The following is a 19,386-nucleotide window of genomic DNA, read 5'->3' as shown; positions in this document are numbered from 1 at the left end:
GCTGACATAACGCGATCTTGGCACTCGCGACAGCCCAGCAACCTCATCATAGCTCACGACGCCTTGTACAGCACCTGTAGCCGGTCCTCCGCCCGTCCACAACGCACAATGCTCTCCCGAACTCTTCGCGCACGCAGCGCCCTGCGCTTTGCCACCCCAACCTTCCGGGCTGCCTACTCGTCGCAGGCTAAATCCGAAGTACCCGCCAACGACCCAGTCGCGCGCAAAGACGTGCAGACCGTTTCCGAGACCAATGCCACCGCTACCTCCTCGGAGGGCGCCTTCGACAAGGTTCTGCAGGAGAGTGTTGAGAAGGCCGAGAAGCTGAGGAAGCAGCAAGCCCCCAACCGCGAGGGTATTTGGAGCAGGAGCCAGCAGCCCAGAGAGGTTGCTATGAGCGGACCGAGGTTCGAGCAGAGCATTATTGAGGATCAGGTACGGGAATACTGCCGACTGCTTTCATAGAAATGCGATTGAGGGGTTACGCGGGGTAGACGAAGCTGAGGAGGGCTTGAACGGTTCAAGGGAGCAACAGGATCAATGCTAACAACCTATGTGCAGCCCCGCCCATACGCTGCCATCGATCTCATCCACCAGCAGCCTGTCCGCTGGACGCACGACCGCATTGTTTCTTGCGACGGTGGAGGTGGCCCCCTCGGTCACCCCAGGATCTTCATCAACACCGACAAGCCCCAGATCTGCTGGTGCACATACTGCGGTCTTCCTTTCGTACGTCAAAACTTGTGCCAGACTCCAGTCACGATGGAAATTGGCAGCCCCGTAGGCGAATTTAGGTTAATACAGCACAGGCTCACGAGCACCACCGCGCACATCTCGAGTCTCTGCCCGCAGACCAGCTCTCATACCCACTCGGACCCAAGGGCAATGCCGCTGAGGTCAACGAAGCACAGAAGGTTACAGATGAGCCTCTCGCACAACGGTAGATTGAATGCAACAATGCTTATGGAGACGTGCTTGTACATACGTAGTGAAAGAACGAAGATTGTTTGTGGCTCATTCTTGACCATTGCCGCTGGACCCTTACTTTTCTGGCTAATAGTTGCGAACCCCTGCATTGGACAACTAAGTTCTACAGACTAACTCTGATTCTACCCACTACCATGAGATATCTAGCTAATATCGTAAGGTTCATGGTCGTGAGCCGACACATCTACCCAGCGAGGTCATGTTTCTAAATTACGGACTGATCATTCTGACTTCCCATCATCATGTGATTTGCTTACTGGCGGACTACCTGATGGTGACACGGCATTCACCCAAGTACGTATGAAACCAAAGCCGAGCGATCTCAAAAGCGACACCAATACCCACGTTGGTACCTTATTCTGGTTTATGCTCTAGTAATAGCGCTGCTAAGCCCAGGCCGCATTTGGATGTACCAAAGCGCGCTGTGGACATGCTGGTGCATCATCGAGACAAAATGTAGGAGAGCCATTGTATCTGGATGACCGAGAAAGAAGAGTTCGTGCAATAATAGGTGCAGAAGCTGGCTTTACACTCATGCGAACATGCATGTGATCAAGACGCCCACATGAATCCGAAGTGCTCACAACGGGCTCCACAGAAACGGGCTTGCGCAATGGACTGGCGTCAGGTCCTATTGTCCTATATCAGATCGGCATTCTAGCGGTGATTCAGACAACGATTTGATTGTGAGAAGATTTGCACTTTGAACACCCCCGACTCGTTTCTTCAATGTTCTCAAGAGCCAAAGTTACAAGAATGGAGAATTCGCTTCGAGTGAACTGACGATAGGACCTACAAGACAGCAATTGGAGGTCAAAATCAAATTCTGGAAACCGGACTAAGTCATTTCGCCACTTTTGAACATGGATCATCGCCAATCTGTCATACTTGAGAATAAATTACGCCAGCAGTGATTCGGACATGTTTTACGCGTTGATGACATGGCATGGACAGAGGAAAACAGTAATCTGATACGACTCAACACTCTCTGCGTTTGATTCGGGAGATTTGTGCTCGAAGCCAGTATATCTCGGGACAAGGCTGTCAAACATTTGGATTGTTGTGCTCCCGTTCACTGCCCTCACGATATCTTTTGGATGAGAAGGTTGTAGGTAGTAAATCAGGCACATGGCAACGTTTATTGGTCATCTTCAGGTTCTCGTTTTTGTTAATCAATTCATGCAAGCCCTATTGTTATGCTGGTATCAGGATAACAAGCTCTAGCATTTGCCACTAGGTTCATGATTGCACCACAATGGAGACACGAATAGCCGACAAAACGCGGTCAGTTGATGACCCCCAATGTATGGGGATGTCGAATTTTACAGAGATAATGAAACTGCCATTGATCGTCAAATTATGAAGTATCGAGCAAACACAGTTACCTCACACTATGGTGACGATCCGTTCAGTTGCAAGCTCATCGAACCATCTACGAGGAAACTCCGTCACAAGCCCGACACGCATGAAGCTGTCTTCATTGTGTGATGGATGCAATAACAGCATTGTGGTACAGTTCCTAAAACCCACACCGAGACCTAGACACACTACTTTGTTCCAGCTCCAAGCAACCTCCAAGCCCTCATACCAAGTGTTTTGGGGAGTCTCAGGAAATTCGTACATGGGAAAATTCCGGAACCTGTCGAGGTACACAGTAATATGGTGTAAGGTGTCATAATTCATGTTGAGATCCGAAATTTTGGCACCCATGATCTTGTCTACCATCTCCACACCTGGAACACTACGACCACATATGCGTAATGAGGCTTCTTTGACTTGTCCATAGAGATCTGCTGCTACTGGAATGACGTGACCCCCAAGCAAAGTACAAATCGGCTGCGTGTTCCCAACACCGAACTTAATAGGACCTGGAAATGTAGCCCATGAGAACGTAGGCTTTTGACGCAGATACAGGTCCGCCTCTTGCATCTCGGTCGCAACATCCTGTGAGTATTGTGGTCTCCAACTCAGTTGATGTTCGAACCTTCGTCCCCATATTCCGGCGAAATATTGCCCGGGATTCAACGTAAGCATGCGTTGCGCCAGACCTGAGAGAGCTGGCAATGTATCGCTTACGTAGGTCAAATGCCGCTTCTTAAATGTCTCCACAAGCCTTGTCCATACGACAATGTCTGAATCTGGCTTTGACTTTGGTTTGTCAAATCTGGGAGGCCAAACCCAAGTTGGATTGTAGAGTGTTGTAATGTTGGCGCGGCCACACTCGCACATCAACCCCGATTTACATTCGAACAGAATCTCGTTCGGTAAAATGTGTACAGTCCGCACAGCCAAGATTCTCTCCTGTAGTGCCCATCCTCTTGTAGACAACGGTTGATTGACCAGGTCCACTTCAAACGCCTTACGGCCGTGGTGATTTACAACTCTAGCATTGACCGTAACCGAGTGCTCCGGGTCAACATGCGAAATAATAGCCTGGACCTTCTTTCGAGGTTGAATGAAACCCTCTGTGGCGCTACTATATCCTGTAGCTGCTATAACAACGTGTGCATTTGAATAGATGTCTGCCATATTTGCTGCTTCTGCTGCCCAGTCTTCTTTATCATCCTGTACTATGCAGATTGAGTCAATCCAGAGATAGTGAAATCCTAGGAGCTTTGTCATGATTATCGCGTCCTGGAGAATCTGTGGAAGTTGTTCGCACTGGATATCGTTGTAGCGTATGAAGACGTTGTTCTTGGTAGTGCGAGATGGTTGCTCAAGAAGTCCCCAACAATAGCTGAGTGCGATATAACGTACTGGTGACTCGGGAGAGATGAGACGACAGCTATCAGCTAAATGTATGAGACGTTTCGGAACGAATGCTTGATCGATGATAGAATTTCCGCATTTTTCATGGTTTCTGACGCAAACATCGATCCAACCTTGGATTTTACTTAGCATGGCTGGTGACAGAATGTCTGAACATATGTCATAGCGTGCTACGGGAAAAGGGTTTAGGGTGTTTGTTGGCTCTACCTACGTTAGCTTATTTTTTCATGAAAAGATGACTGATCTACGTACCTCTTGAGTACAGGTGTACTTGAGCAATGTTCTTAATTTGTGCATCTTGATCACTATACCAAAACATGAGCCGCAGGAAATCGTCCCTGTGATCGTACAGGATTGCAACTTCGTCGAAGTTCGACACCCTTTCTTCAAATAGGTAGCGGTATACCTGATGAATGATATCGCACAAGAGACATGTTGAGTTCAGTTTCACGATCTGAACTACTGGGTCGCCAAAACATAGGTTCCTGTTCACAGAGAAAAAGTTTGGAACGCAACGGGCACAAGTAGCAACGAATAGCGAGAGCAGTGAGTTCGGCGTCTGTTTGATCTTGCAAACAAGGCGTAAGTCATTCTTGAACCAAGTACTTGTTGCGTCAAGGTGAGTTGGCACTGGCTGGGACCTGCTCAAAGTCAGATATGGAGCTTGTACATTGTGGCGACCACCTACAGTTCCTTTTGACTAAACGGCGCTGTATGTCTTCGACGAAGTGAAGGCCGGCCAATTTGTCTTTCGACATCTTCATCACTACCTCCCGGAGATGTTTGGATGATGATATATCCGTCGTGAGACGAGCGTTTGACAGGCCAATCGCCTGAGACCGACAAGGCGCGGCGTCGCGACATGTTGAGAGTATGAAATAGTTGCGCCTTTGTCACTCTAAACTAGGTACCTATGCGAATTCATACAGTAAAGTTCCGGTTCGATGTGAAGAGATGTGCTGAACATAGCAGGTTTGCGCTTGTGGACAGATTGATCGGGGCCACTCTTGTAGAGTGGATAGCTGAGAAGAGCAACAGAAATGAGGGGTTGAGAGACTGGAGCTGCCAAGTGCTGACGGCAGTCTTGCACGTGTCATCTGATCTGAGCAGCATCTTACCTTATGTAAGCGCCTCTTTCCTGCCATTCTCCTTCCTGACCATGTTCCAGCAAGTACCTCTTTCTACCTGGACACGATCTCACGATCGCTATGTCTGCTGACCCGATGTACCAAGTATGCTACTGAAGCTGACTTCAGACTTGAAACAAACAGATACTTTTGTATGGCAGCCTTATTCTGCGACAAACGAGTGCACTTCTTGTGTCGACTCAAGGCAAATTCGTGATATTCTAACTGATTTTGAATTTCCCGCGCTGCCTTTGTCACGCTCCATATCTGGCACGACTCTGAGCTGAAAATTGATCAGAAGAGCAAAGTCGAAAGTAAAGAATCCTTGTGCTAAGTCGTTCGTGTCGTCCATATGTGATCCGGCCTGCAGACAGCCGATCACCCCCACTGTGTAGCCTTACACTATAGTGACAGTGCATTCGGCGGCGTACTTATCGAAGATGAGTTTGGGACACTGGCCTACAAGTCCGACCCGCACAAACGACGAGCCATCTGATGCAGGAGAAAGCAGCAACAGAATGACAACCTCGTCGCCACTAAACGTGTAGTGAAGTAAGCCAAAGCCCCTCACAGTGCACCAATCGAGCTCCTTTATCAGTGCTGTCCGTGGATAGAATACATCGTCCGACCAGTATTCGTGTGGTGATGCATCTATCTTGATAGAGATGGGTGTCCGTAGCAACACGGCTTCTTCAGCGAGGCCATGGTCCTCATCGTTATTGAGGTACTTGATCAGATCTAGGCCGTTGATGGAGTGTCCTTTAAGTTGAATGAATGCATCTGAGACTCTACCGAAAGGGTCGGATGTAGTCAGTGTACTGCCTCCATCGAGATATGTGCATATGGGACGGGAGTTGGAAAGGATGACTGGGTACATAACTTGGTTGAGATGATATAGCCATGAGAACGTGGGTACGGATGCTGTGCGACTCTGCCCTGCATCGTCTGTGCTAGGTATCGCAGTCTGACGATACCAGCTGAGATGAAACGCTATCCCCTTTTCCCATACACCTGCGATATATCTCCCGGGGTGCAAAGAAAGGGAACGACTTGCGAATCCGGAAAGTGCAGGCAGGGCGTCATCTGCGTACGTCAAGTTGAGACGACTGAACTCATATGCGAGTTGTTTCCACCGTAACCAGAAAGTGTAAACATCATTGTAGTCGTCGCTGTTCTGTATTGAGATCGGAGGCCACAGCATTCCTTCAGTGTCGACCCACCAATCTTTGGACTTCGACATCTCGTGCCTAAGATCACATTCGCATCGTACCGCTTCTTTGCACTCGTATAAGATCTCGTCAGGCAGAAAGTGCACAATACGGCATGCCAACAGCCGTTCTTGCAAGCACCAGCCTCTTTGAAACAGCGGGAGGTTTCTCAGGTCTAAACCCCCATCCCACCATTTATGGTTGCTCGTGCGTCTCACTTGAACCTCAAGCTTGCGCCTTTGTCCATTTGATATGGAGATTTCAAGGGGCTTTTCGCGTTGCTGTAGGAAACCTTCAGCAGCGTCGCTCGATCGGGTCGCAGCAAGAACAACGAATGCGCCCGAATAGATATCAGCCAGGCGGGCAGCTTCAGCAGCCCAGTCCTCATTGTCATCTTGCACAATGCACAGGCAATCGATCCATATGTAATTAATACCAAGTGCGCGAGTGAAGGATATTGCGTCCTTCAGTGTTTGTGGAAAATCGTGAAACGAGAAGTTGTGACAACGGCTGGCGTAATTCTCAGTTGTTGTTATAGGTTGTCTAGAGCCCCCCCAACAGTAAGTAAGAGCAGTATACTTTATCAGTTCAGACGGAGAGATCAGACGAATCTCGTCTTCCCCAACAATTTGGAGGATGCGACTTGGCAGAGATCGCTTCTCTCTAGTGTAAGCGGCGCAAAGGTCATGCCGCTTCTCACAGTCGGCAAACCAACCTTGCACTACATCCACAGCTGATACAGAGCCTGGATCTAAGCTGATGTTGTTCTTTGGGGGCGGAAACGGGTTGTGTGGGTTATGAGGCTCTAAATATGCGTCAAGCAGCAATTCCTTGCATAGGAACCAAAGATAGGACTGCAAACTTACCTTTGGAGTGAACCTGTACTCTGATAAAGAAATTACATTCAAGCCACTCTAATATAACAGCAATGCCAGGATATCCATAGTTGACAGATATTCCACTTCTAATTTCTTTCACTGAAAAGTGACGGGAAGTCTGGCGGACTATCTCGCAGAAACTACAACCTTTCTTCAAGTCTTCTATTTCGAAGTATGCCCTTTCCATGAGCGGTGAGCAGTATTGACAGGTGATTATGCACAAGGCACGGTAGCTTGCAGTCTGGCTGCTAAATTTCCACAATCTTGTGAAGGCATCTCTTTTCGAACTACTGTTAAGCAAAACGTGCGGTGACATGCGCCTTCTAATCATCAGCATGGCCAAAACGTCACCGCCATGATACGTACATGAGTGCAAAGTATTCTTCCGTCTTCTGCAACCATCTCGCCGTAGGCTTACGTTGCTGTAAGGCCGACATAGATGCAGACGCGGCTCAAACCGAGCGGAAATATAGGAAGTACGTCCGAGTCCGAGATTTAGGCCGAAAAAGAATAGTGCAGAAGAAAGGGAGCATGTTGTGCAGACCAGGTCACCAGGCTGCAGGATTGCCAAGCGCTGACATGCCGCTTGCCTAATTAGGATGTACCTACTCTTGTATGTAGGCAATCTCCAGATCTACTTACCATCTTCCACGACATTTCAGACGGATAAATTTCTGCTCTCAATAATCGACATGGCTCACTATGAGTTCAGTTTGCAGCTGGACGTTCCAAAACGCTACCCCAAGCGCACAACTAAACTGGTCCGTTACAACTGCCACGACAGTGATGGCCTCAATCACTGCGATTGTATTGCGGATCGAGGAAATCTAGGGCCTGAGAGCTGCTGCTTCTATGGACGACCCATCGAGCCCTTGGCCTTTTGTCTCCCGCCGTACTGGCAGATAAAACAACAAACCTCGTGCCCGCTCTATAGCGTGCTTCCTGAAGAAATCCGACTTCTAATCTTCCAGTTCGCGCTCACAGATGACGATGCACTCAAACTTGATGATAATATGTTTCGGAGGGAGAGTGGCACTGACGCCGATGTTGCCAGGTCGGATGTTGCGTGTGCGCTTCTTCAGACATGTAAAGCTGTATATCTAGAGGCCTATCGTCTGCCGATGCAGCTCAACGGTAAGCAATTACTTCAGGCGAAAACCCTTGAAGAGCTCAGTGCATTGCTCGTCGGTGTATGGTTCGTTGACTTCTGTTTCAAAGGGTATCAATCATACCGCATCTACGGCCGCCCACGTCCAAACCTCGGACGCATCGCACCGGTAATGCTCCTTTGATTCTGGCCCCCAACATCGCTGATTACGTGCGTAGTGGCAATATGCGTTGATTCAACGGCTCGATTCAAGTCTGCAGCAAGTCTCACTTGAAGGGGTCGATCTGGAGTACGCTCTAGCAGACTGGAAGCCCGCAATAAGACACGCGGGAGCTTACGTCGCTCCACGATTCTACAATGACCGCCGCCGAGATTACCGCCCAGAAAATGTCACACAGGCACACGTTTTTGGGCTTGTAGAGTGTTCTAAAGACACCAATCCATGCATGCAAGATGGAGACAGAGTCACGCTATCTCAAGGCTGGAACGAACCAAGTGGTACATATCCAGATGATTATCCCCGTACATTCACCGCACGTGCTATGATAGCACGCTCAATTACACACCTCACTATTCGCTTGTACGTTTCCCCAAAGACCCCATTCCGGAATGCCATCGACTGACGTTCTAGGTCGCGCACCGACTGGTGGACCTGGACCGAAGATCCCAGCACCACTGATCAGGATAAACAGCTCGCGCTCGACCCAGCCTGCGGCGGCGCAGACAGGCCGTCAGTGGCCGACATGCTTGCGCTGGCAGCTTCTCGACGCTCAGGGCAACATCCCGCGTACACTTCGACATGGGGCAGCGTGATCGGCACGCTCCCCGGCCTCAAGACGCTCGAACTCGTACTCGAGACCTTCGCGGTCAAGAAGCACCAGCTCGACGTCGTGGTGGAGTGTGCGCAGACCTGGAAGTTTCCGCTGCATGGCACGCGGTGCGAGTTGGCACACGATGGGCGTGTGGAGGCGATGAGGTGGGCGGAACGTGTTGACGGAGAGGAAACTTGTGCGCGTGACAGCGAGCCTGGGAACAAGGCGATCGATGTCGAGGATGAACGCATCGAGGGTCGAATCACCCAAGAAGAGGCTTTGCTGAGCAGCCAAGAAGCCTCTCATGACCACCAAGAGAGCGCAGATGTCACAAGCCAGGACTGGGGCGCCGATGAATCTTTGGAGCCGTCTTGGAGTCTTGACGGAGACGACCAAAGTGACTACAGTGCTTCATCTCCGGTCTTTAACCCCGTCGGATACGCGGATGATTGGGATGCATTCCCAGAGGAGCCGTGGATTCGCACGGCTCGCGAGTTCGAAGTTAGGGTTGTGCGGTTCAGGCGGAGGAGAGCAAATTGAGTGCGTAGCTGTCGCTCGTTTTACTGTTGACGTTAATAGATTCTGTCACTGGCAGTCGGTCCTGGCCCATGATCTTGTTGCTGCACATGCTCTGCCTTCCATCGGCGAAGTTTTCCATTTTACGTGGTTCTACAGCTTGCTGCTCTCCAACCGACGCTCTCCTCCAAGCAGGACGGGGTGTTATGACGGGCTCTACAACAAGTAAAAAAACTGGTTTACCGTCATAAATCATCTCCCTACCATCTACCTCCGCCCTTCCCTAGATGCACCGCGGCCTGGAGTGTAAATCGCAACACCTCTCCATTCGACCCCCACTCAATTCTTCTCGCCCTGAATCGTCGCCACCACCTTCCGCGAATGCCTCCCATCCCGAAACTCCAAATACCACACGCCCTGCCACGTCCCCGTATTCAGACGCCCATTCGTAATCGGCACCATAACACTCGCACCCACCAGCGCACTCTTGACATGCGCCGGCATATCGTCGCTGCCCTCGGCATCGTGGCGGTACAGCCCCTGCCGCTTCTTGTCCTCGGGCACAATGCGGTCCAGCGCCGTGCTCATGTCGGCGCGCACGTCCTCGTCCCAGTTCTCGTTCAGGCTGAGTGCGCACGACGTGTGCTGGATGAAGAGGTGCAGCAGCCCCGTCTTGTAGGATTTGATCTCGGGGAGCGCGTCGAGCACGGTGTCGGTTATGAGGTATGACCCGCGGCTGCGCGAGGGCAGGGTGAATTGCTTTTGTGTCCTGGGGGTGTTAGGGTGGGGTTGGACGCTGGGGAGTGCGGGGTTGGGGAGGCCGGCAGGTGCAGCTTGCGATTGGGAGATCGGAGGGCTTGGGTGGGGAGACGTACCACGACATTGTGGGCGCAGCGGTGCAGATGTTGGGGCTGGTGCAGAGTACGGTGCTGCGCGGTGCGGCGGCGGGGAAGTAGTAGGCGGCGAGGGAATTGTAGGGTGCCCAGAGGATGGAGACGAAGGTTCCTGGGAAGAGGGAGCACAGGAAGAAAGTCGCGATCAGGAAGGTGGAAAACGGTGAGATTGAGGAGTGTTGTTGCGGCATTGGAAATTGGCGGCCTGTGAAGTGGCGCGGAAAGAGGCTGATGTCATGGTGGTGGGGCAGACGCTAGTGGTCCATCCAGACTAACCTATGAATGTTCAGTGAATGCTACCAGGAATGATACAGAAAATGTGCTCGTTCGGTCTTTTTTAATCTCAAAGGACTTGCCTAGAAACTGGCTGCATGCAAACCGCAGTCTTATCCAAAACGATATAGCTGCCTGCATCTCCACTCTTCCAAAGCAGATTATATGGTACATATGCAGCCTGCCTGCAATGTGAAGTTTCGGCGTGAAGCCATCATTTGATCCTTTTCATTCCCTTCTTCGCGCGGCGATTTGCGACCGGGCTCTTCATTAACGTTAGTCCCAATCATTTTGAATCAACCTCTTCTTCCACACTCAGCCGACCTCGAAGCTGACCAGTCCTGAGACAGCCGAGCTGTGTAGGATGGGAGACTGGCTGCGTTGGCGTCAAGAATGGACGTGTAAAAGTGTAGCAGTCATATTGAGTATACTACGCCGTCCGCTGTGTACTCATTTCCCAAACGCCAGCCATGACCATTGAAAGCCCCAAATCGACTCCGCCGCCCTGAAAATGTTGGGTATTATCGAAGAAAAGCACCGGAATGAAATTCCCCATCAAACAAGGCCAAGAAGCAGTTTAGCGGCCCAAAAAGACTGTTGAAATAGCAGCAGATCGCCCCCTTCCCGCCGAGGCATCCACCACCCTCATCCGCCTCCACCCATCACCCTCGCCATGAAGACCACCCTCAGCCGCGGTGGAACACAAGAAACCCCATTTCCGCATCCATCAGCCACTGCCCGGGATAGCATTCATTCTCAATCTGATAGTATGTCCTCAGATGCCACTCGCCGTTGCGCTCACGGCACCAGAACGGATCGTCATCGCGCGCATCCGCGGGCTTGATGCGCCTCGCACTATACGCACCGCGCTCTGTCGCGATGCGGCGGTTCTCCATCTGCACGTCCTCGCGCGTCGTATGGGCACACGTGCGGACGGGACCCGGCGGCGCGGCGGCGGCGGCGTGGCTGTTGGCGACGTGAAAGGTGGTGGGGCCGGGCGGGTAGACGTGTGCGGTGTAGCCGCACGAGGGCACGGTGGCGTAGTAGGAGCGCTGGTACGGGGAGTAGAAGTTAGCGAGGGAGTACATCGAGCCGTGCAGGCTGGCGGTGTGGTAGCCTCCCAGCGCGGCGTAGGCGGCGTGGCTCGGGTATGAGTAGTTTGGGTACGAGTAGTTTTGGTACGAGTTGTAGGCGCTGGCGTATGGGTGGTATACCGGTTGTGCGGCGGCGTAGCCAATGCCTCCTGCGCCGTAGTTGTAGCCATAGCCGTAGCTGGGCATCATGGCGCCTGCGACGCCGGAGGGGTAGGCGCCGTTGGCTTGCTGGCCGGCGTAGGTGAGGACGCCGCGTTGGCCGTATCGGGGGTTGTAGATGTAATTGTGGCGGGGCTTGGGGTAGCCCTCCATCACCATGTTGGCGAGCGCACTCGATGAGTAGACGTGTTCAGGTCGTTGTGGTGGAGAAGGCGGCGAGGCGTTGTGCAGAGAGAAGTCTTGCTGGGGCGTTGAGGTGAAGGCAGGTGCAGAGCAACGCCAGCCTGGAGGCAGCGATTTCGCGAGCACAATGAAACCGTCCAACAGAGCTCGAGGTCCAGATCGGGTGCACGTGGAGAGGCGGTGGGATGGAGGCAAGCGCGAGAAAAATCAAACGCAAACAAGAAATTATGCACTCACCATATCGTAGGCACTCGGCATTAAAGCGCGACCTCCAGACATGTGACTGCCCGCGCCGTGCATATAACCTCGAGGTACCATAGCTGTAGCGCCCATGGCTCGTGGATAGCCAACGTTTGCAGGGTAGCGCGCAGGATACCGCATGGCGCCACCACTGTAGTGGCCTCCGGGAGGGCGAGCATAGTACCTGGAGGGATAGTAGGATGCTCCATACCTGCGGCGCAAGGAGCCTCGATGGCGCGGCACCACCAATTCCTCTTGAAGTCGCACTCCATTCTGGATGCGGGTCCTCGTGGTGTATCTCGTTTGGTCCCCGAAACACATCTCGATATTGGTGGGTTTCTGTCGAATGGGAAGAGTCGCTGATCGAGCTAGAAGGGAGAGAAAGAGCAAACGGCGCACGAACAGTCTACCTTTATCCCTCGAGCACGTGGAAGTCGGTCACTACCATTCACCTAAGAAAGTCATATTGCTGCGCCTGTCGTGTACATCTTCCCCTCTTCAAGTGGCAACAACACTGTTCGAGCGATCTGGAGCGCTTCCATCACCCTCCACCACTGCCACTACACATTCACTTCCTCAGTACCTCCTCCGCTGCCTTGCGCGGCACCGCCCCACCACCCACCGCCCCCGTCCCCCCTCCCCTCGCAACTTCCGGCTTCGCCCCCCTCCCAAACAGCGTCTTGAACCGCCTCACAACCGGCACAACCGCCCACCTCGCAAACCCCGGCGTCCCCCACACACTAACCACAATCCGCACGGGCAACAGCACCTTCGTCACCGCATACGCCGTCGCGACCTCGACCAGCACCCGCGCCCCGCCCTCGCCCAAATGCCACGCGCGGTCGCGCCGCCGCAGCTCGACCCCCTCCTCCGCAGCCGCCACATCTGCGCTCCGCACCCACCCCTTGCGCTGGAAGTACGCGCCGAAACGCTCCACGCCCGCCAGCACCCAGGCGCCTTCTGCGAACCACGAGGGGAGCCAGTGCGTGTAGTGGAAGGTGGTGGCGAGGCCGATGAGGGGAATGATGGCGGTCAGTTCGTGGAGAAGCAGGAAGGCGGTTATGTGCGAGAGGGGCGCGGTGGCGAGCGCGGCGGTGTGCTTGTGGAGGAATTTCGGGAGGCGGCGGTTGAGGCGGTCGAGGCGCGAGGCGGGCGTGGGCGGCGTGGGGTGCGTTGCGAAGCGCCGCAGGAGGTGGTGCTGGGGGCGCCGGTGCGGTGCGCGGAGGAGAGTGCGTTGGAGCATCGCGGGTGCGGATTGGGGTGTGATGGGTGTGGGAGGACGTTGGGATGGATGGGATGGATGGGATGACGTTGGCTGGTGCGCCTCGGCTGCGACGCGTCGACGCGTGCTCGTTCGCATCCTTGTCCGTGTTCACGCCTTGAATATCAACGATCAACAATCAGCAATCAACGATATTGTAGGCTCCTGGGATTTCCTGCAACCATGACCGTCTCAATATGCACTCCCATGACCCCATCTCGCGCATGCAATCCACCCACCACCCAACCCCCAAACCCGCATAAACCCACCACTTCCCCCGTCCATCCACCTCCAAACCTGCAACCATGGACCCCCTCCCCCCCAACAGCACATTCACCTTCCTCCCGCCCCTCCCCACGCCCCTCCCCGCCCTAAAAGTCCTCCGCACATCAACCTGGACCTACGCCGGCCCGCTCCTCACCCCCTCGACGCTGCCGTCCTCGCTGCACCCCTGGGCCGCCGCGACACTGGCTCCGGCGCCCGCGCTCCTCGAGGCCCTGCTCCCGCTGCTGGCGTTCCTGGATGCGTACCTGCGCGCCGCGGGGTTCGACCACTGCTGGCTGACGCTGCGGGCGTCGCTGCCGACACGCGAGTGGGACGAGCCGCGGTGGCATGTGGACGAGGACTTTTTCGAAGCGGGGGAGGGCGGGGTCTGGGATCGTGTAAGGGCGAGTCGGGGCGCGGGTGCGTCTGCGTCTACGTCGACGTCCGAGACCAAGACCAAGACCAAGACCGAATCCGCGAGCAAATCCACATCCAAAACCACCACCCACCCCCCACCCCGCCGATACCCCTGGTCCCCCCGCCCCCCCGCCGCCCCGCGCGCCTGGAAACTCACAACCGCCCTCCACGGCCCCTCAACCCTCTTCCTCCCGCCCCTCTCCCAACCCCACGCCCTCACCACCCTGCACACCCTCCTCCGCCACCCTCCCCCCTCCCTCCCGGTACACCCCCCCGCCTGCCCCGCGTTGACATGCACGCACTGCGCCCACACGGCATCGTACGTGCGCAGCGCGCTCGCGGGCGCGTTCGCGCACGTCGGCGCCGTGAGTGCGCGGCGAGGCGGGATGGCGGTGTTTGCGACGGGGAGGGGGGGGGCGGTGCATTCTGAGCCGCGGGGTGGGGGGGAGAGGGTGTTTGTTGGGGTTGTGCCGGCGAGGGAGGAGGGGTTGGAGGGGTTGTTGGGGGGGTTTGGGATGGTGGGGCCCAGGGCGTGGGTGCTGGGGGGTGGGCGGTTGGGGGAAGGGGGGATGGGGGAGGAGGGGAGTGAGGGAGGAGAGAAAAGTGAGGGGTGGGGGGAGAAAAGTGAGGGGGTGGAGAAGAGTCGGCGGATAGAGAAGAGCGAGTGATGGGGCGTGAAATGTAACCTGGCATGTACAACATCAAACGCGAGAAGTAGTGGAACAGAACTTATCTATCTACGTCTACGACCCTACACTCCTCACCCTACAGTCGCTCCGCAATCTCCACAAACTCTTCCAGTGGCCGCACCGGCTTCACGCCCGCGCTGACCTGCATCGACGCCTTCCACGCGTACACGTCCTGGATCAGCACGGGCTGGCCCGCGCCCGACGCCCCATCGCTCTTGACCTGCGGCTCAGCGGGGAGGCCTGCGTCCGCGACACCGAGTGCTGCCTTGGCAGAATCAAGAATCGTGGCCGCGGCGTCTTTGTCCAGCGACAGAGTCTCAAGGTACTGCTGCACGGCGGCAGTAATGGCATCCGCGTCTGCGACGTCGTTGACGCGGGACTTGAGGGTGTCGGCGTCGGCGGCGATGTTTTGCTCGGCGAAGAGGGCGCTGAGGGCGGCGATGGCGGCGTCTTTCCTGTCTTGCAGAGACGGCTCTTTGGGCTTGGACTGCGCCTGCAGGTGGACGGAGAGTTTTGCGCGCGCGGGGGAGGCGGTGGAGATGTAGTGCGCGTAAAAGGCTGTCAGGTCGTCCTTGGTGAGCTTGGTGATGTGCTCGGCGTCAGTATCGGCTGTGCGAGTTAGCAAACATGTCGTTAAATCGGCGATTGGAGGACGCACCTTGCAAGAAATCATACGAGTCGCTGTAGATATGATTCCAGAACCTGTTGTCTTCCTGACTCAGATTCTTCAGCTTCGCCAGACGCTTGTTGATGATTGCGCGCTTGTGACCTTCAAAATCTGCGTCGCTCATCTCATGCAGTGTCTTCTCGAACGAGTTCAAGAAGTTCTCAATGCGCCCTTCGAGGTACCTGCAATCCTTCTCACTCTGGATCAGGATGCGGTAGCCGGCCCATGTGTCGTGGAAGGCTGCGCTCGAGAAGACGACGTAGCCAAGCTGCTCAATGGTTCGCAGCTGGTTGAAGCACGGCTCGTCCGTCATCTGGCCGACGAGGAGGAGCTTAGCGCGTATGTCGTTATCATAGCGGTTGCCGGCGTACAAACTGTATTCGATGCAGTGGTTGACGTTTGCGGGGTCTCGGAGTTGCTTCTCGTAGATAAAGTTGCTGCCAGGAGGCAGGATGATGTTCCGTCGAATAGGGATCTGGCTTGCTGGCAGGTGTTTCGGCTTCATGATCTCAATAACCTGATCTGTGATCTTCAGCGCTTCCTCCTTGTACAGGTTGCCGTGAGCCAAAACCTCGATCTCGCACTGGGCCAGAATCTGAGGGTAGAACTCTTGCACATCCTTGGCTGTCACGTTGTCCAGCTCTGCTGTCAGCTCCTCGTTCATGAAGCTCCTGTCGCTCTTGAATGTGCGTGAGTAGGTGCCGACCTGGCCGTACGGCTGCCCGATATCCCAGTTGCGCAGCGAGCGCGACATCCTGTCGTGAATGACAGCGAATCTATCCTCACGAACCTCAAGGTCGCGGACTTGCAAGAGCACCTTCTCAAGCAGCACGTGCAGTTTGTCGTTGTAGCCACTAACTGTAATCGACAGACCGCTGATGTGGTTGCTGAAGTCGTACACCAAGCCTGAGATGTCCGCATCATACGAGTACTCAACAAGCGCGTCGTTGACGAGCTCGCGGAAGAGCGTGCAGATGAGTACCACCCGTGCGCTAACGTATGTGATTGGGGTCTTGAAGTAAATGTGAACGTTTGCCTTGGGGACCCAGAACTGATCGTCCTTCTTCCACCAGATGCGCACGTTGTCATCGTGCCTGATCAGCTTCGGCTCCTTGGTAGGCGTTTCTACCTCCTTCTTTTCAACATCCAGCCGGCTCGGGATGAACTCGTTGCGGTGGGGGAAGTGCAGCTCCTTCGGCCAGCTCTTGCCCTCGAAGGCTTCCCTGATCTCCTTGAGGAAATCCTCGGGGATCTTCTCGACCTTGTGCTCGGTGCCGTACCACTTCTCCTTGCGGTCCCAGCCGCCCGGAAAGTCCTGGCTGACAATAGTCATCCTAAAGTTGTCGGGCCGCAAGTATGACATGGCCTCGCTGATGAGGTTCGAGTCAAACTTGCTGATGACTGCTGGGCCACTCAGCAGCTTTGTGCGGTCGTACGGCTTCTGCATGACACCCGCGAGCCCGCTCGCTGTCCGACTGGGCGGGCTCTTCTGCTTGAAGCGGAACTCGACCTCGCTGATGCGCTTCTGCTCGTCTACGACCCACTCCTGCGGCGGCTGATCGCGAATCATGGCAATGTACTGGAAGATGATCTTGGCGATCTCTTTGTAGTTCTTCAGCCCCTCCTCTGTCAGTTTCACGTTCACGCTGAACAGCCCGGAGCCCGGGCACAGCGTGGAGCCTCCCGCGCCCAGCCCGTTCGCCCACCCCTTTTCCTTGATGTAGGCAAGGATACTTCCAGGCCCCTCGTGACCGAGCAGGTGGCTGAGGTATCGCGACGGATGCGACTCGTAGAACTGCTCCTCGTCGCGGTACAGGAACTGCAGCTCCAGCGACCGCGACTCGAGTACAGGCTTGGCGAAGACCTGGGTCAGCAGCTCCTTCTCGGTGTAGACGGGCATCTCCCAGCGGGCGTTGGTCAAGTCCTTGTTCGGCACGAGGGCGAAGATGTCCTCGACCCACTGCTCCAGAGTGTCGAGACTCTCGCGGCCCAGCACGACCAGCTTCATCTTGTTGGCCGAGTAGTGGTTCGAGTGGAACTTGATGAACTCGTCGCGGATCTTGACGCCGCGCGCAATGGGCTCATCGTGCAGCGTCTTCCAGCTGCCGGTGGAGAAGTGGCAGTACGGATGGGAGGGGTTGGCCAGGGCCTTGTTCAGCTGGTGCAGGCGCCAGGTGTCGTTCTGCAGGTTCTTCTTGTTCTCCGAGTCGACGGCCTTGATCTCGCGGTCGACCGTGTCCTCGAGGAACAGCGGGGCGATGAAGAACTGGCCGAAGCGGTCGAGCCCGCCCCACAGCGGCGAGGTGTCCTTGTCGGTCAGGTCGGTGTCGGGGGTGGCGGGCTGGTACGACAGCTCGAAGTAGTAGTTGGTCGAGGTGGCGGCGGTGAAGGCGTTCGAGTAGCCGCCGTGCGAGGTCAGGTAGGTGTTGTAGGCGTTCTCCTTGGGGTACTTCTCGGTGCCCATGAACAGCAGGTGCTCGACGGCGTGGGCGATGCCGGGCATGTCCTTGGCGTCGCTGAAGCTGCCGACATTGACGTCCAGCGCAGCCGCCGCCTTGTCGCTGCCGGCCTCGTGGATCAGCAGCACCTCGAGCTTGTTGGGCAGCGTGATGATGCGGTACGCGCGGTCGTCGAGCTGCGGCCGCTCGAGGTTCTCGATGCGCTCGCGCGCCGCTTCCCGTGCCAGCGGTTCCCCCATTGTGTGCGTGTGCGTGGGCGTGTGCGTGGGCGTGGTGTAGTGGCGGGCGGGGCTGGAGTGCAGGCGGAGGGCGGGCGATGTTCGCGACAGACGGGGGCTAGCAGGACAGACGGCGGGTGTGAATGTGAATCGCGCAGGCTCGCAAACGGCGGCGCGCGCGGGCAGGAACAGACGGGCACCAAGGTTCCCCAGATATCCGTACTGCGCGGCTTTCATCTATACAGCGCAGCGGGGCCGCGTGTTCAACGCGCCTGCCACTTTGTACCGTGTCAGACCTCGCACCGTCACTCGGCACGCCAATCACCGTGCCGCGCCTCACTTGCTCGCGCGAGGCACAAAGGGCGGTGAATGCGGGCGCTCAGCGTGGAATGCGAGCGAACGTCGAAGATTCAAGGTGCGGCGGCGATGCTCTCAGCGCCGCACTATCGATAGGACCGCGCCCTCGGTAGACCGTAGCTGCACCTCGCCGTTTCACACCCAGCCATGTGACCGGGGCCATCACGGTGCCCGCCTCACCAACAAGGCTGAACGCACGTTACTGCTCAAACAACGACAATGGACAGCGAGGACATGTGGTTTACATCACGATTGGACTTGTCTGCCCGCCTCATCAAGAAGGCTGAATGCAGGAAACAACAACAGTGCACACATACCTAATGAGGAGTACTTAGTCTACGTCATGATTGGCCTTCTTTGCTACCTACAGCACAGCACTATCTACGCTATGAGCAGTCAGCGAGCTGTTGTACACACTTCATGGCCTCGGCTGCATAAGCATCGTAACCATGTACGTGCCGCGAAGGTGTCTGTGCCATTCGCTGTTTGCAGTCTCGAGACTTTTGTGTGACAGCGCGCCGTTGGAGTACAGTATGACAGCAGCTACATGCTTGCGGCTGAAAAGGCCCTTGTCTGGCTGTCATGCACCGAGTGTGGGGAAGTGGACAATGCTCGGCCCCTCGTGGCCACGCACGTCTGCAGAGCCTCGCTACAGACAAGGCTTTGACCTCTCAACTCAAGGAGATTCGCAGCCAGCTGCACAGTATGAGAACGCTGCTAGCACAGAAGGGCCGCAGTCGGCAAACTCCAGCGCATTAGTCCGGCAAGCTCCAAAGTACCGTAGCCATCAAGATACTAGCCGGCCGC

The 19,386-nt window shown here is 55.3% G+C and overlaps 8 protein-coding genes across 8 annotated transcripts; 3 read left to right on the top strand and 5 right to left on the bottom strand.

The window, feature by feature from the left end:
• Positions 1 to 71: 71 nt before the first annotated feature.
• C7974DRAFT_387325 (NADH-ubiquinone oxidoreductase) lies at positions 72 to 1,039 on the top strand. Its single transcript, XM_046141152.1, has 3 exons — positions 72 to 435; positions 562 to 729; positions 810 to 1,039. Exons 1-3 carry the CDS (start codon positions 109 to 111, stop codon positions 942 to 944), a joined length of 630 nt encoding a protein of 209 aa, XP_045999825.1. The 5' UTR covers positions 72 to 108; the 3' UTR covers positions 945 to 1,039.
• Positions 1,040 to 2,207: 1,168 nt separating this feature from the next.
• On the bottom strand, positions 2,208 to 4,620 carry C7974DRAFT_448533 (heterokaryon incompatibility protein-domain-containing protein; the record flags this gene model as incomplete). Its single annotated transcript, XM_046145673.1, has 4 exons — positions 2,208 to 3,648; positions 3,745 to 3,905; positions 4,009 to 4,397; positions 4,445 to 4,620. 4 exons carry the CDS (start codon positions 4,618 to 4,620, stop codon positions 2,374 to 2,376), a joined length of 2,001 nt encoding a protein of 666 aa, XP_045999824.1. The 3' UTR covers positions 2,208 to 2,373.
• A 300-nt stretch (positions 4,621 to 4,920) lies between these two features.
• On the bottom strand, positions 4,921 to 7,488 carry C7974DRAFT_329503 (heterokaryon incompatibility protein-domain-containing protein). The gene is made up of 3 exons (XM_046139061.1): positions 7,336 to 7,488; positions 6,958 to 7,289; positions 4,921 to 6,896 (listed from the first exon to the last, which is right to left on the bottom strand). The coding sequence occupies exons 1-3, from the start codon at positions 7,404 to 7,406 to the stop codon at positions 5,281 to 5,283; spliced, it is 2,019 nt and encodes a 672-aa protein (XP_045999823.1). The 5' UTR covers positions 7,407 to 7,488; the 3' UTR covers positions 4,921 to 5,280.
• Positions 7,489 to 7,605: 117 nt separating this feature from the next.
• On the top strand, positions 7,606 to 9,484 carry C7974DRAFT_387320 (uncharacterized protein). Its single transcript, XM_046141151.1, has 4 exons — positions 7,606 to 8,103; positions 8,188 to 8,246; positions 8,296 to 8,657; positions 8,709 to 9,484. Exons 1-4 carry the CDS (start codon positions 7,662 to 7,664, stop codon positions 9,427 to 9,429), a joined length of 1,584 nt encoding a protein of 527 aa, XP_045999822.1. The 5' UTR covers positions 7,606 to 7,661; the 3' UTR covers positions 9,430 to 9,484.
• A 1-nt stretch (position 9,485) lies between these two features.
• C7974DRAFT_352776 (uncharacterized protein) lies at positions 9,486 to 10,622 on the bottom strand. The gene is made up of 2 exons (XM_046139519.1): positions 10,281 to 10,622; positions 9,486 to 10,174 (listed from the first exon to the last, which is right to left on the bottom strand). The coding sequence occupies exons 1-2, from the start codon at positions 10,487 to 10,489 to the stop codon at positions 9,745 to 9,747; spliced, it is 639 nt and encodes a 212-aa protein (XP_045999821.1). The 5' UTR covers positions 10,490 to 10,622; the 3' UTR covers positions 9,486 to 9,744.
• Positions 10,623 to 11,257: 635 nt separating this feature from the next.
• C7974DRAFT_431535 (uncharacterized protein) lies at positions 11,258 to 13,490 on the bottom strand (the record flags this gene model as incomplete). The annotated part of the gene is made up of 3 exons (XM_046144787.1): positions 11,258 to 11,971; positions 12,323 to 12,586; positions 12,831 to 13,490. The coding sequence occupies 3 exons, from the start codon at positions 13,488 to 13,490 to the stop codon at positions 11,258 to 11,260; spliced, it is 1,638 nt and encodes a 545-aa protein (XP_045999820.1).
• Positions 13,491 to 13,813: 323 nt separating this feature from the next.
• C7974DRAFT_448502 (uncharacterized protein) lies at positions 13,814 to 14,857 on the top strand (the record flags this gene model as incomplete). The annotated part of the gene is made up of 1 exon (XM_046145672.1): positions 13,814 to 14,857. One exon carries the CDS (start codon positions 13,814 to 13,816, stop codon positions 14,855 to 14,857), a length of 1,044 nt encoding a protein of 347 aa, XP_045999819.1.
• A 97-nt stretch (positions 14,858 to 14,954) lies between these two features.
• C7974DRAFT_431534 (Metalloenzyme, LuxS/M16 peptidase-like protein) lies at positions 14,955 to 18,243 on the bottom strand (the record flags this gene model as incomplete). Its single annotated transcript, XM_046144786.1, has 2 exons — positions 14,955 to 15,487; positions 15,537 to 18,243. 2 exons carry the CDS (start codon positions 18,241 to 18,243, stop codon positions 14,955 to 14,957), a joined length of 3,240 nt encoding a protein of 1,079 aa, XP_045999818.1.
• Between the last annotated feature and the right edge of the window lie 1,143 nt (positions 18,244 to 19,386).

This window comes from Boeremia exigua (genome assembly GCF_020726555.1).
Source record: "Boeremia exigua strain MPI-SDFR-AT-0100 chromosome Unknown C7974scaffold_3, whole genome shotgun sequence".
Lineage (NCBI taxonomy): Eukaryota > Fungi > Ascomycota > Dothideomycetes > Pleosporales > Didymellaceae > Boeremia > Boeremia exigua.
This window is presented reverse-complemented; position numbering and strand designations above follow the sequence as displayed.

What these genes read in the sequence shown, in the direction of transcription:
- C7974DRAFT_387325 (XM_046141152.1), top strand. Translation starts at nt 109, where the DNA reads ATGCTCTCCCGAACTCTTCGCGCACGCAGCGCCCTGCGCTTTGCCACC. An exon ending in AGAGCATTATTGAGGATCAG is followed by an intron (nt 436 to 561) that starts GTACGGGAATAC and finishes ACCTATGTGCAG; the next exon opens with CCCCGCCCATACGCTGCCAT. An exon ending in CATACTGCGGTCTTCCTTTC is followed by an intron (nt 730 to 809) that starts GTACGTCAAAAC and finishes AATACAGCACAG; the next exon opens with GCTCACGAGCACCACCGCGC.
- C7974DRAFT_329503 (XM_046139061.1), bottom strand. Translation starts at nt 7,406, where the DNA reads ATGTCGGCCTTACAGCAACGTAAGCCTACGGCGAGATGGTTGCAGAAG. An exon ending in GAAGAATACTTTGCACTCAT is followed by an intron (nt 7,290 to 7,335) that starts GTACGTATCATG and finishes GATGATTAGAAG; the next exon opens with GCGCATGTCACCGCACGTTT. An exon ending in AGTACAGGTTCACTCCAAAG is followed by an intron (nt 6,897 to 6,957) that starts GTAAGTTTGCAG and finishes ACGCATATTTAG; the next exon opens with AGCCTCATAACCCACACAAC.
- C7974DRAFT_387320 (XM_046141151.1), top strand. Translation starts at nt 7,662, where the DNA reads ATGGCTCACTATGAGTTCAGTTTGCAGCTGGACGTTCCAAAACGCTAC. An exon ending in TCTGCCGATGCAGCTCAACG is followed by an intron (nt 8,104 to 8,187) that starts GTAAGCAATTAC and finishes TCTGTTTCAAAG; the next exon opens with GGTATCAATCATACCGCATC. An exon ending in ACCTCGGACGCATCGCACCG is followed by an intron (nt 8,247 to 8,295) that starts GTAATGCTCCTT and finishes TTACGTGCGTAG; the next exon opens with TGGCAATATGCGTTGATTCA.
- C7974DRAFT_352776 (XM_046139519.1), bottom strand. Translation starts at nt 10,489, where the DNA reads ATGCCGCAACAACACTCCTCAATCTCACCGTTTTCCACCTTCCTGATC. An exon ending in GCTGCGCCCACAATGTCGTG is followed by an intron (nt 10,175 to 10,280) that starts GTACGTCTCCCC and finishes TAACACCCCCAG; the next exon opens with GACACAAAAGCAATTCACCC.